Raw genomic sequence first — 15,000 nt, 5'->3', positions numbered from 1 at the left:
CACAAGTAAACACGCTGCAGGACTGCTTGTATCTCAGATTATAGATGCAAGCAGATATCATCCAATACTTTAGTTTTTTTGCCAATATCGGATATCAATATGGAATCGGGACACCAAACTGCTGATAGCGTGGTAAGAAAAGTGTCTGCAGTGACACTAAAGGTGAAAGATGATATCACAGCTGGGCGATTCAATTAACATTACATTCTAAATGTTCAACATTGGAGTTTTAACTCCTTTTAAAATATACATCTTTGTTGAACTGTTTCTCCACGCGTGACAATCCAAACATTGCAATGTTAACAAAAAAGTGACAAGTTTGCATGGCGACGAGCAGGAGTGGGGAAACAAGACTGGGTGAAATGCCAGCCAATCACAGTGCAGCACAGCCAAGACCACATGACCCAGCCAAGACCAACATAACATCTTGCTACTTCTCAGTCATTTCATGTCTAGTACCTTCACAAGTTTGTCAAAGCCAATACATATGTTGGTCACGATACAGTAGTGATTCCCAATGTTTGACACTCACATCAGTCCAGCTGGCCAAACAGCCACTCATCAGTCTATAATATTTTGCATGGCCTTTTCCAGAGGTGTTACAGCGCCACCTGCTGCATAGGCATACACCGAGAAGCACATCTACACCATGCACCTTTTCAACATCACTGGTGTGGAAAGACATGTTTTATAAACCCTGGAGCAAGGGAAAAAAATACCTGGGTATAAGGTGGAAAATGTCTTCATGGAAGATGGCGAGCGCTTTGTTTGCGTGTCCTAGTCGTCCACTGCGATGTTGCGGAACAAGTAAGCCATGGACTCGCCATTGTGGATGCGGCGGATGGCCTCAGCCAGGATCATGCTGACGTCCACCGTCTTGATCTTTGGACACTGGAGCTTCTGCACCTCGTGGGGCACGGTGTTGGTCACCACCACCTGCGGGACATACCACAAAAGCCTCATCACTACGCAACGTCAACAAACAATATATGTTAAAATATATTTTCATTATTTTTATCTGATTATTGTCAAGTGTCCTTGGCTTTCTTGAAAGACGCTTATAAATTAAATGTATTATTATTATTAACTGTTTTTGCTAACTATACAATGGTTTAAAGCAGGCTTTTATGACAGAGAACCTCACATTGAAAAATATACAATATCTATCCATCCATCCCATCCATCCCATCCATTTTCTACCGCTTGTACAATATATAATATCATGCATTGTTTTATTTTCAAAACAATATATAGGGGCCATTAGGGGTCCCCTCAATTTTGGTGAATATTAAAGGTCCCATGGACCCAATGGGTTTCATTCATCAAAGTGTTAAAAATAAGGCACTTTCAACTAAATATTTTTAGGTGTTTATTTTAAGTACCGTATTTTTCGGACTATAAGGCGCACTTAAAATCATTTTTTTCCCTCAAAACTCCACAGTGCGCTTTAAAACCGGCGCGCCTAATGTACGGAATAATTCTGGTTTTGCTTACCGACCTCGAAGCAATTTTATTTGGTAAATGGTGTAATGTGACCAGTAGATGGCAGTCAAACATAAGATGTATGTGTAAACTGCACTATGATGGCAATATGACTCATGTAAACGCCAACATTTTATATGTTCCATTGAAAATATACAACATTACACATGGCGCTCAAAAATCTATCAAAATGTTTTAGTACGACTTTGGTAAGCTATGAAGCCGCACCGCTTGATGGATTGTCGGCGCATTAAACATAGGAGTATTATTATAGTGCGTGTATAAGGTAGTAAATATTATCTGGCGTTTTGTTTCACATTATGCAAAAGCAACTTTTCTTACCTTCTGGTACCTGCTGATCTGTATTTGGGATCCTGTAAAATAAATCCTGAAAAATTGCGCAAATCCGCCTTTGTAGTCCGTGCAGACTCCGTAGCTGATAAGCTTCTTCTTTTTCTCTATCTTCTTGTTATGGGACATTCATCCTCAGCTGTTGCCATTTCTAATATAAAGTAGTGTAAAGTTCTTACTTAGATCTGTCAGTAAACTCGCCATGAAAGCGCTAAAACATACCTGTTTAGTGAGTTTACATTATTCACCCAAGGAACTGTAGTTATTAGAGTTCCGGTCGGACGGTTTTTCACGGGACACATTTCCGGTGTTGTTTCCGTAAAAGGAGATGCTGCTCCGTTATTGATTTAAGTAAAGTCTGAATGTCATTAAAACAGTTAGCTCCATCTTTTGACACTTCTTCCACTCCCGTCCTTACATGCTACACCTTACAACAAAAATGATGGGAAGAAGACGCCGTCGAAGGTGAGCCACGTAAATAAGACCGACCACAAAACGGCGCATCCTGAAGCGACTGTCAGAAAGCAGCTTCAAGATGATCTGTAAAACATCATCTATGCAACATTTTGACCAAAGAACTACCATTACAATGTTATGTAGACCACAAGGAAGTGTTTTCCATTTAGAAAAAAAAAAATACTCTTTTAATGTGCCCTATAATCCGGTGCACCTTATATATGAAAAAAAATATATATATAAAAAAATAGACCATTGGCAGTGCGCCTTTGGTGTGTCCTATTGTACGGAAAATACAGTATATATTTTATACCCTTTTTTCCTTAAATAAAACCCTGTTTTTTATGGGATAAAAACAAACAAAAATAGTACTGTAAATTCCGGACTATAAGCCACTATTTTTTTCCTATACTTTGCACCCTGCGGCTTATAAAACAGTGCGGCTAATTTACGGATTTTTTCCCCCCCCCGAATGGCCATAATGTTTTGTGCTCAATAGCTTCCATGAAACCCAAGCAGAGGACTGAAATTGTGTGTTATTGCTTGTGCTATGGCAACATCTTTTGGACCAGTTCGCTCACTGCAGGTTTGAAAATGTGTACTTCCTGTTTTAATGCCCTGAACCAGAAGTGAAACCGCCCATAGCGTTTCTGCTCTAAAGGATTTGTCATTCATCACTTCTTGCAACGTTCGTAAGTTTTACAATATAACTAAAACTGTCAAGAAATTGTTAAAAATAAGTTATGTATTTTTTTTTCTTCTTCAGTGCTTGTATTTCTAGATAAACTTCGATCTGTCGATATTAAGTATTTTTTTTATGTTTTATGCCATTTTTGTCAAAGCTTGTTCTTATGGCAAAACATAAAATATGCAATATTTTCCCCTAAAAAATTCTAACTGGAATATTTCATGTGATAGAATTGGAGCCTTAAAGAGGTCAATAATTCATAACTTTGGTGTTAATTGTTGTTTTTTGAGCAATGACAGTTTAAAAAAAAATCCCACTAAAATATATTTAAAAATTATTAGTATTAAAAGTAAGTCATACATTTTTTTGTTTACTTTTAAAACTTATTTTTCTAGATTAAGCTCAGATTTATCATGACAATTATGATTTTATATTTGTTTTTTTTTTTTTAAATTTGTTTGATGCCTTTTTGTCAAAGCAAAAACTGAGTTATGGCAAACACTCAAAATACACATTATTTTTCCTAAAAATATTTAAAAGTGGGAAATTTTGACAAGGAGTAATTAGAGCCAAGAATGAGTCAATAATTCATAACAACATTGATTTTGAGTCATTATTATTTTTTAAACAATGACAGTTTAAAAAAAAAAAATAGCCTGCATGGCAGCTTTGTGTTATTCGAGTCCACAATGCATTTTTTTCTTGTTACATTTCCCTTGTTTTGGTCTTTTATTCACTTTGTTTTTTAAATTAGTATTTTTAAATGGTCCCGAGGGCTGCGGGCCGCACTTGGGACACCTTTGGTTTTAGTCACAGCCCATTGTAAATACTATAGGACAATACATTTGACAGGTCATTCCCAAACGTCCTACATCTTAGATGGAATACTTGTTTACAATTAAAGCCTATAATTGGCACAGGTTCACCAACAATGCCGTCCTCACCTCGTCTATGGCAGACTCCTCTATGAGGCGTGGAGCATCGGCGGAAAGTAACCCGTGTGTGGCCATGATGTAGATTTTATAAGCGCCTCTCTCTTTCAGAATCTCAGCAGCGGCGACAAAGTCTCCAACATCATCTATGATGTCGTCCTGGAAAAGAAATGACACACAAAAAATTTGGTTGGTATTTTTTAAATTTTTTTTGTCATAAAGAAATACAATCATGTGTGCTTACGGACTGTATCCCTGCAGACTGTATTGATCTATATTGATATATAATGTAGGAAGCAGAAATATTAATAACAGAAAAAAACAACCCTTTTGTGCGAATGAGTGTGAATGGGGGAGGGAGGTTTTTTGGATTGGTGCACTAATTGTAAGTGTATCTTGTGTTTATGTTGATTTAATAAATTAAAAAATTTTTTTTTAAAAAAGTATTTTTATTATTTTTTGTGCGGCCCAGTACCAATCGATCCACGGACCGGTACCGGGCCACGGACCGGTACCGGGCCGCGGCCCGGTGGTTGGGGACCACTGCTTTAGAGCACAGCTGTAACTTCCTGGCACTAAACCTGCAGAAAACAGTTATTCTCAGGTTTCTTTTTGTCTACATTTTCACACTTGACACAAATTTCTTACACCTTAAGCATTTCTTACATATTCCTTTTTTCGCACCTTCATTTTAAGAGGTTTTTGTTAAGTGTTCATTGTGATTTTACAACAAATCTATTAATTAAATCAGAATTTAATTCCAAACAACTTACAAAGAAATTACACACACAAAAATTGGTGTATTTTTGGATGACTTAAAAATACAATTAGGTGTTAAAATAGGGGATTCTAAATCAATTCATAGTTTAAAAAAATTAATTTAGAAAAAAAACAAAAAAACTTGCTGCTCTTTTGGCTCACAAGAAGACATTTGGCAATGTTAATGTACTGAAAGTGGATTTTACTTTTGTAATGTTTATAATTGTAGCAATATGGTTGTTAAAGTTAAGGATTTTTGTGGTTTCTGATTGTTTGTGAGGGCACCAAAAGGACTTCTGATTGTGTGCGTGTGTCGGCAGAGCAGAGCATACAGGACAGTTCAGCTTCTCGTCGTTTTGGCTTGTTAATAAAGAGACAGTTTAATCATCACCCCGTGTTATGTGTGTTTGATATACAGTACTGTATAGCACTTTATGTTGTGGTCAAAATATACAATTTGGAATTCATGTTGTTCCCATTGGGTTGAGTTTTTTCTTGCCCTGATGTGGGATTTGAGCCAAAGATGTCATTGTGGCTTGTGCAGCCCTTTGAGACATTTGTGATTAAGGGCTGTATAAGTAAACTTTGATTGATTGATGACAAACCTTCACTAAAATAACAACTCATTATTCATATTTACCATAAATTCCAGACTAAGCCACTATATTGTTCCTACCCTTTTGACCTTGTGGCTTATTAAACTATTTTACAGATTTTTCTTTACTGACGGCCATAATGAAAATAGTTTTCATTAAACACATGCAAAGACACTAGAAAGGTGTGTTTGTGCTAAGGCGCCATCTTTTGGACGAGTTTGCTCACTGCAGGTGCTGCTGGGTGAATGACTGCAAGTGTTTCCTGCTGTTTAAAGCTTTGAACCGGAAGTACAAGTGATGTTCTGCCTTTTAATCGTTCATAGCGTATCTACTCGTGTGGAGTCTTCATTCATCACTCCAAGCAACATTTGTAAGTTTTACAATATAACTAAAACAATTCCTACTTACTAAAGTGTACCATGTGTGATGTCTGTAGGAGTGTTTTCATGCATATTTGTACATGCTATCGTAATGCAATCAAGCTAGCGCCCTTAGCATTAGCTAACACGTTTCCAAGTGTCTGTGTTAGTAATGTTAACTTACAATGGCATTATTTTTGTATTGTTTAGTTTCACAAATCCATCCATCCATCCTCTACCGCTTGTCCCTTTCGGGGTCGCGGGGGGTGCTGGAGCCTATCTCAGCTGCATTCGGGCGGAAGGCGGGGTACACCCTGGACAAATTCCTCAGTAAATTCCCCAAAATGTCACCATGTTTAGCTGACTGGAGAACTAGCTGCCGCAGCTAGTGGGTCCATGACGATGACTTCTGTTTTGTTTGATCAGCCGTTTTACTGGCGTGACACAGACACCGGTTGGAAACAATTAAGGTATGTAAATAAACATTTACTAGGGGTGTAACGGTACGTGTATTTGTATTGAACCGTTTCGGTACAGGGGTTTCGGTTCGGTTCGGAGGTGTACCGAACGAGTTTCCACACGGACATATTAAGTAGCGTAGCACACGTTGTGTAAACAATGCACACCGAGGCACAACACACGGCATGCTAGCAGCGACCGGGCTACGACAACATGTAAAAGCCAGAGCTGGAAGACCCTCTTGCCTCGTTAAGATCTCTCGTTTGGGAACACTTCGGCTGCACGATACAACAATGGAGGACGGAGGTTTTTTCGACATTGTTCAGCAGCTGCTTCTGACAACACGTCAAACATGCTAACCCATTTGAAGCATCACCACCGCATTCAAGCAGCCTCTCCTCAGCGAGTCAGGCAGGGCTAAAGCAATAACAAATGTTTTTATAGCAGCAGATTTAAGACCATACTGCATTAGAAACTAGATTTTGACCCACTTCTATGGTGGAAGAACAATAAGCCCATATATCCTCTTACTGCCAAGTTAGCCAGGCTGGGCGGGGGAAGAAAAGTTAATCTGAGGCTGAGTTGACTTGAAACTGTTTAATGTTGCACTTTTTATACGTAGAAGAAAAGTTTTGTCATTTTATTTAATCCGAGCAACAACTTGAGGCAGTTTAATGTTGATTAACGTGGACCCCGACTTAAACAAGTTGAAAAACTTATTCGGGTGTTACCATTTAGTGGTCAATTGTACGGAATATGTACTGTACTGTGCAATCTACTAATAAAAGTCTCAATCAATCAATCAATCAATCAAAAAAAGCATTTTATATGTAGAAAGGTTTTGTTAAGAAACCATTCGGAGCCTTATCTTATTTAGTTTTTATTTTATATATGATGACCACATTAACCCAGGCAATGGACCCTGTGTGTATATGTATGGCATATGTATGTTATGCCATAGTTTACAAATTTGGTAAATAAATAACCAAAACATTTATATTTTGTTGTTTTCTTACTGTACCGAAAATGAACCGGACCGTGACCTCTAAACCGAGGTACGTAACGAACCGAAATGTTTGTGTACCGTTACACCCCTAACATTTACACAATCTTTCTGTACGGCTTCAATGGGGCTAATTTATGGAAAAATATGAATTGTTTAAAATGTAGTGGGTACGGCTTATATAGTACATTGTTTCTTTTGAAGAAATTTGCTTCACTATACCAACTATTCGATTGCCGAACCCTGTTTAAGAACCAATAAAAGTTCGACAGTGTATTTTAAAAAACGTGCACAATTAAAACATGACACTAATTAAACTCACAAAATTAATCCTAAGTGTAAGATAGCAATAACAGGCTAGAGCAGCCTCTTACCACAATGATGGCAATTCGCCCCCCCACATCTCCAACAACGGTAATGGGCGGTTTCTCCTTGGCCATCATCACTGCAAAGACAATTAGCGAGTGTTAGCAGCATTACAGCAATCGGCGTGATTACGAGTCAGTCCAAGTAGATTGGGTAAAATGGGTTGAGAAAATGCTTCGCATTTGAGGAAATCTGCGTCCCAAATGACTTAGTCCTAATGCAGATAGAAATGTTAAAAGTTGCGTTAACTTCAAATTGGCAATTATTGTGATTGCGAGGAGTTCTTCCCCCCCCCATTCTACCCCACCTACCCCCTAGGTGGTTTATCTGAAATGCCAAAACGTATACAGCACATGCCATGCAAGGAATTCAAAAGGGGTTTTCTGCCCAGGATACCCAATCAGAAGGAAGCATTTTAACCGGCCGTGGCAGGCACATGACAGCAGTGTGCATATGAGCAAATATGCACCGTGAGAATCGTATTAGACACGGGGGACAACGGTGCGTAATCATCACTGCAGAGGGGTTTCTTCATTCACGCTTGCCAATCTTTGGGGTCAATCGTCTGTCCGACGTCACCGCTCCCAGGTAATATTTGCATACATGCGCACAATAATCACAATGTGTTTTGGCCTGTCACTCACAAGATATGTCAGATGTTTGTTTTTTTCCCCAGAGCAAACAAAGCAGAAGTGTTTCACTGACCTGCATCTGTTCTCGTGTAGCAACACCAATAGACAAAAGTATTTGACCACATGGTTTAAAGGGGAACTGCACCATTGTTTGGGGAATTTTGCTTATCATTCACAATCCTTATGTGAGACAAGAACACATGTTTTTGATATTTTCTAATGCATTCTGAATCATAAATAAATGCTAGCAAAAGTCAGGTAACTATGGAGTCAATAAGAGTCGCTTAAAAAAAACATCCAAAATCCTCCATCATCGATTTATATACACGCTGCAAGTACAGTAAATTCCGGATTACACATCGCTACTTTTTGCCCACGCTCTGAACCCTGCGGCTTATAAAACGGTGCGGCTAATATTTAGATTTTTCTTCGCTGACAGCCATAACGCAAATAGTTTAAAAAAATAAAATTAAAAAAACAAGAAGTCACACTGAATAGGTTTGTCATCGTTTGTGCTATGGCGCCATCTTTTGGATGAGTAAACTCACTGCAGGTGCTGCATTGCCCTTTGGTTTAGACTGAGCCTTCAAACGGCCGTTCAGTCTTCTCGCTGTCCATAGCGTCTCTACTCGAATGGATTCGTCATTCATCGCTCCAAGCAACATTTGTAAGTTTTACAATTTAATGAAAACAATTTATACTTCCGAAACAGTCCCATGTGTAGGAGTGTTTTCATGCATATTTGTACGTGCTATGATAATGTAATGAAGCTAGTGTCGTTAGCATTCGCTAATCAGCTAACAGTGTCAGCTCAGTGGCCTAGTGGTTAGAGTGTCCGCCCTGAGATCGGTAGGTTGGAGTTCAAATCCCAGCCGAGTCATACCAAAGATTATAAAAATGGGACCCATTACCTCCCTGCTTGGCACTCAGCATCAAGGGTTGGAGTTGGGGGTTAAATCACCAAAATGATTCCCGGGCGCGGCGCCGCTGCTGCCCACTGCTCCCCAAGGGGATGGGTCAAATGCAGAGGACAAATTTCACCACATCTAGTGTGTGTGACAATCATTGGTACTTTAATCTTTAATCTTTAAAAGATGCATCACAACGTTCACTTTTCCCTTTAACAACAAACACTAAGCATCATGTAGCAGTATTGCTAAGTTCTAAACAAGATATACAAACTATGAACATAAAACAATCACTTAGTGTACAAGGTCTGCTCTCACTGGGATGGCCACTGATGGGGTGTACTGTATATCTTCTCGTTTAGATGAAGAATTAATCAAAATCCGCAAGAAGGGTAAAAAAACTAGCATATTTTCATGTCTTTCTCGCCATCTCTGGGTATAAGTTGACTGTTAACGTTGACCAACTTAACTTTTACCAACTCAGAGGCAATGAAGCAGCTCAATATAGCAGCATGAGTTAGTTAGCTCTCTGTGATCACAGCATCGCTAAAAAATTGTTTGCCTACTTATAATAATAACAATATCATACTTGGTTAATATTCAGGTCACAAGTTGTAAATGGGGCTTTATGGGAAGAATACTGTTCTCTCATTAGTGACATTGTTAGCCACCTCATACTCGCCATATTTTACGACACAGAATGCATTAAAAAAAAAGAAAACCATGTGTTCTTGTCTTACGTAAGAATTGGGGAAAAAAGTGCTGTTCCCCTTTAAGTGACAAACTAATAGACAAAAGTAGACCAATCTAGTTTTGCTTATATCCACTCAACCAGAACATTAGTGAAGTCAGAGGTCACTGATGTTGGACCTGAAAGAGGGTCTGCTGGCTCATCTCATCACAAAAGGTGTTTGCTGGCCATGCGGGCAAGGCTCTTTGCAAGTTTTTTTTTTAGTCCACATCAAACTCATCCAAGCGTGCCTTTATGGAACTTTCATGGCACACTTGCCCCACACATACAAAAGTTCCTAGCAATATGAAGAATGATTCTGTGGGAAATGCATGATTAACGGATTAAGTGTCTCTATACTTTTGTCCATATAGCGCATTACCTGTCACAGCAGATACTCAAAGGGATAATTTGCTGTCTCCAGATTTTGTTTTAAGGTAAAAAAAAACAAAAACAATAGCGACATTGTGAGAATTGTTATACATGTAAATGTATTCATTGAGCCAAAGGGTGGAAGGAGACAATCAGCTAGCAAAGCCAATTGTAAGAGGAAAAGTATCAGGGGGAAAAAAAGAGGAGGAGCATGCCTTGTGCATCACTTTCCTGAATACCGTGACAACCACCGCATCTGTGGGGGCTTTAACCATGTTGAGCCAAAACCAACGAAGGCAAACATGCTTCTCCAAAGTTTGTGAGGACTGGTTGACGACATACGTCAAAACCTGACACTGCTTGAAAATGGAAGAGCATTCCCTCGCCACTTCCTGGGTCGCTCACTGCGGTCTCAGTGAATCTTGGATTTTTGCGGTACTCATTGAAGTTTGCATGTTAAAAGCATGCATGTTTTAGAATGCATAAAAGCAGAGGTGCCCAAACGTTTTGCCTCCAAGGGCCAAAGTGAAAATGTGCCGATGGGCTGCAGGCCAAACACAGCAACTATACGTGTGAAACACAAATAGCCAAAAACTTACTATATTTACCAATAACAATGATAGATGGCAACAAGATAGCACACTAACTAGCCTCACGAACATACTAGCAATGCTTGAGTGAGCGTTAAGTGTGTGTCACTTCCGATACAATACAGTTATTCAGCAGGTATCATAAATACTTATTTTATTTAGTAGTAGGGTTGTACGGTATACCGGTATTGGTATAGTACCGCGATACTAATGAATCATATTCGGTACTATACCGCCTCTAAAAAGTACCGGTCAAACACCCCCCCCCCCGTCGTAAATGTAAAAAACTAACATTTTTATTATTGACTGTCTGGAATGGACTTATGCTGTCTTTAAGTTGAAGTGGAGCGATAATTGTTTTTGCCGACACATGGTGATCACAAAAAATTGTTAAGTTAAGCTCATGACGCAGTGAGTGGAATGATGCGGATCACATTTCCTTACTATTTAGAATGCATAAAAAAAGAAAAACATTTGTATTCTTGTCTTACGTAAGAATTGTGAATGATGGGCGAAATTAAAAAAAAGATGCAGTTCCCCTTTAAAGTTGTGTTGCGGCTCTGTTCCTGCTAAACTAGTAAGCAACTTACGATACTCAAATCAAAATGATAATGCTAATGTTAGCTATTAAAAACTTGCATGCTAGCAATAAATAGCCACCAGCTTGATAATTCACAGTTCCAAACTACTTCCTTAAAAAAAAAAACTCTCCCGCCGGTCTTTCTTTGCTTCGGACCTGCATCCGCCCTGATACGTTCTAGGTAGTAGCGTCATGTGTGTAGCGCAATCCAAGGTCATTTCCTGATAGTGTCTGCTATTTAACATCAGCATAGCCATTACAGACGTCATATTTTGTAATATGTGCCAATATTAATGCGTCATTTATGTGCTAGTCATCTTAAAATGTGGTCTTCTGGCAAAACACTACTGCTTTGGTCCACTGGCGCCGCCAAAATCAACAAAAACTGAAAGTTTTTAAAGTGGGGCTTCAACGTCTGATGTCATTATTATTAAATATGCTAAACTTCAGAAAAAGTATGTCGTTCTTAAACCCAATGTTTTCCTTTTTCTAGTGTCGATAAAATCAATCTATTCTCTTTTAAAACGACCTAGGATCGATACCTATCTTCAATCAATCAAGAGGCCACACAAGGGACGTCGATGTGAATGACTATGAGAAACCTTGGAGAGGACCGCATATGTGGGTAACCCCCCCTCTAAGTACAATCCCTAGTGGATCCACATAACAGTGAGAGTCCAGTCCATAGTAGGGCCAGCAGGAGACCATCCCGAGCGGATGATACATTTGCAGAGCACAGATTGACATACTTGAAGTTTAGGAATATAAATTGATCAATCGATATATCGATCAATTGTTACACCCCTACTAATAAACTAGCCTTTGAGATGCTTGTTTTATGTTTACATGTTTAGTGTGTGTGAAAACTGTGTGGAGGGTTTAGATCAGGGGTGTGAAGAAACTAGAATATAAAACATGTTTTCAGTTATTTCACTTTTTTTTTTGTTAAGTACATAACTCCACATGTGTTCATTCATAGTTTTGATGCCTTCAGTGACAATCTACAATGTAAATAATCACCAAAATAAAGAAAACCCATTGAACGAGAATTTGGCCTGTACTGTGTTTATATATATATATATATATATATATATATATATATATATATATATATATATATATATATATATATATATATATATATATATATATATATATATATATATATATATCTCCTATACATGTGTACATATTATATTATTATATTGGATATACTATTAATATAATTGGATATTAAGTGTATGTGAAAGTGTGACTTCTCCCTTGTTTAATTCCCTGACAACCTCAACATTTTGTAATCAATAAGTGTGGAGAGTGTTTCGTATTTTCCCCAACTTGATTTAAATGGGTGCAATTTTCTATTGTTTATGGTGCATGTTCAATGAGCAGGTTGTGTTATGTGTGACCATGTCTGTTGGATTTTTTTGCACAATGACTCGGGAAGGTTGTTTGCATTGGTTCATTAAGTATATAAAACGAATACTCCCATTCACAGCATTATTGAAGGTCGTTGTCTTGAATTACTCACGTTGTACACTCGATGGCGACCAAACAACAGCATCAAAATTGTCAAACTATTAAAACGTATGCAATCTCCCTGTGTGTAAGATTCCTTATTAACTTAACTCAGTATGTCTCGCGGGCTGGACGTGGTTTGGACACCCCTGATTTAGATAGACTTTAAATGCATGTAATAGTCATAAAAACTATACAATGAATTGTGTCCCTAGTTCACAAAAATTGACCTACCACACGGGGGTCTGCAACGATAATCGAGGGAACACTGTATTCATAAAAATAAAAGGTACACCAGCAAGTAAATAACCCTAGATTTAAGGATATGAATTGAATGCATGGTAATATTTGGTCTTCCTGCAAGTAGATGTACAAGTTAAAACAGCATGCGTTATTGTTCTCATCACATGCAGTTGAGAAGAGCAAAATGTTAATCAGATTTTTCGAAAGAGCAGCTTCGACAGGGGTGCAACATGTGCTGATTGGCAAGATGAGTCCAGATATTGAAGTATAGAATAAAAGGGAAAACAAGATGTTTGGCATGGTTCTGGTTTGATTTATGAGAAATAAAATCAGAACACAACAAAACGTAGAGTTTGCTTGCATCTTGTAGAAGTGGCTGTCTAGAATCTGAGGAGGTGCGGCGATTGAAATCGACTCAAACGTGTGGTTTCTGAGGCGTATACGAGCAAGGAGCTTTTGTGTTCAAAATGTCTTTGCACCCCCTTCTTTAATCCAGACCCCATTTTTTTACAGGATGCCAAACAAACCCCTTGTCGCCACATGCACGCACAACCGAGGAACCACTTGAAGAGGAACCACTTCATAGTCAGATGTAGGTTAGGTTTACGCTCGTACTTGGAAGCTCTATGCCAGGGAACGGAGCTTGTTGTTTGCCTGCTATTGCCAACAAATAAACACCACGTTAAACATAAATGCACAAAGATATATCACAAACACATGATGCCAAGACTTGGAAAATCCTCTCATGCGGAATAATCACACCAACAGTTGGCACTCATTGCGTCCACGTTTCTTCTTACGGTGGATGGAATTTGACAGGTGTTGTTCCAAGGGAGGATTTTTAAAGTCTACGGTAGGAATAAAAACGTGTAAAAATATGAATCTTTATGGATGTTAACTTTTTAGAGTCATTTGCCAACGACACAATAAATTTGTAAGCACATGGAAGAATAACTAAACTATGTTATGTCAAATTTTGGAACAGATAAGTGTGGAGAGTGTTTTGCATTTTTCCCCATCATACTTTGTAATGGGTGTAATTTGAATTTTTTTTATGGTGCATGGACATTTTTAATAATATCCAAAAAGTTGAGTGATGTTGAGTTGGGTTATGTGTGACCATGTTTGTTGACATTTATTTTTTTGCACCATGACTAGGGAAGGTTGATTGCATTGGGTCATATAAGTGAATGATGTGCATAATTCAAGTTAGTGTATAATTAAGGGTAATTGACCTGAATTATTCACCTTGTCCACTTGGTATTAAAACAACAGCATCAAAGCAGTCTTTTTAAAATGTATACATTAAACACATGATGTTTTGCGGGCCAAATTGAAGGCTTCGGAGGATTGTAGTTTGGACACCCTTGCCCTGGAGGTACGCCAAAAAATCAGTTTTTCAGCTTTGGTCCGTATGGGCCCCAGCGGTACTCAGTTGTAAAACACATTTCCACCACTTGTGGCAGTAATGACAATATCAAACAAACAGAATAAGTCCGGAGCTACAGTTAGAGAAATCTCTTAAGCACAAAAATTATGACTTTATTGGTGAAGCTGTGTTTTTATTTGCACGTAAATTTTATTGACAGCTTAGGTAAGTGATTTAGTTCATTTTTCACAACATAATTGTATATACATTGATTTTTTAGCAGGTTTTTATAAGTCCCTTCTTTTGCAGTATATTTGGTTAGTAATTATTTTTTTAATCAGCCTGACCTAAGCCTAAGGGTTGTGTGTTAAACAATATTTGTGATTAATATGCTTTAATTTAATTTGACAAGGTTGTAAAGTGTGTAAGTAGGTTTAATATAATTGTTAAATACGATTAAAATCAAGAGGAAGAGGACTAATTCAGTGTTAATGTTTGAGTGGGCCCGAGCACCTATAAAGTGGAAAAGTTGGACCCCGAGGTCAAAAAGCTTAAGAACCCCTGGTCTTGATGATATCATTGTCTAATTTGCATTGTTGGCCAAAATTTG

General features: G+C 38.2%; 1 protein-coding gene across 1 annotated transcript in view; it reads right to left on the bottom strand.

Moving 5' to 3' along the window:
• Nucleotides 1–15,000, bottom strand: part of LOC133652084 (phosphoribosyl pyrophosphate synthase-associated protein 1) — a 36,178-nt gene that overhangs the window by 1,943 nt on the left and 19,235 nt on the right. Inside the window, exons 8-10 of the mRNA XM_062050460.1 lie at nucleotides 7,460–7,530; nucleotides 3,922–4,068; nucleotides 1–936 (exon numbers count right to left, since the gene is read on the bottom strand). The exon at nucleotides 1–936 is cut by the window's left edge and continues 1,943 nt beyond it. Of these exons, the coding sequence (XP_061906444.1) occupies nucleotides 778–936; nucleotides 3,922–4,068; nucleotides 7,460–7,530 (377 nt within the window). The 3' untranslated portion in view covers nucleotides 1–777. The remainder of the gene's footprint in view (nucleotides 937–3,921; nucleotides 4,069–7,459; nucleotides 7,531–15,000) is intronic.

This window comes from Entelurus aequoreus, linkage group LG06, assembly GCF_033978785.1.
Source record: "Entelurus aequoreus isolate RoL-2023_Sb linkage group LG06, RoL_Eaeq_v1.1, whole genome shotgun sequence".
Classification (NCBI taxonomy): Eukaryota; Metazoa; Chordata; class Actinopteri; order Syngnathiformes; family Syngnathidae; genus Entelurus; species Entelurus aequoreus.
The sequence above is the reverse complement of the archived record's forward strand: the minus strand, read 5'-3'. Positions and strand labels throughout refer to the sequence as shown.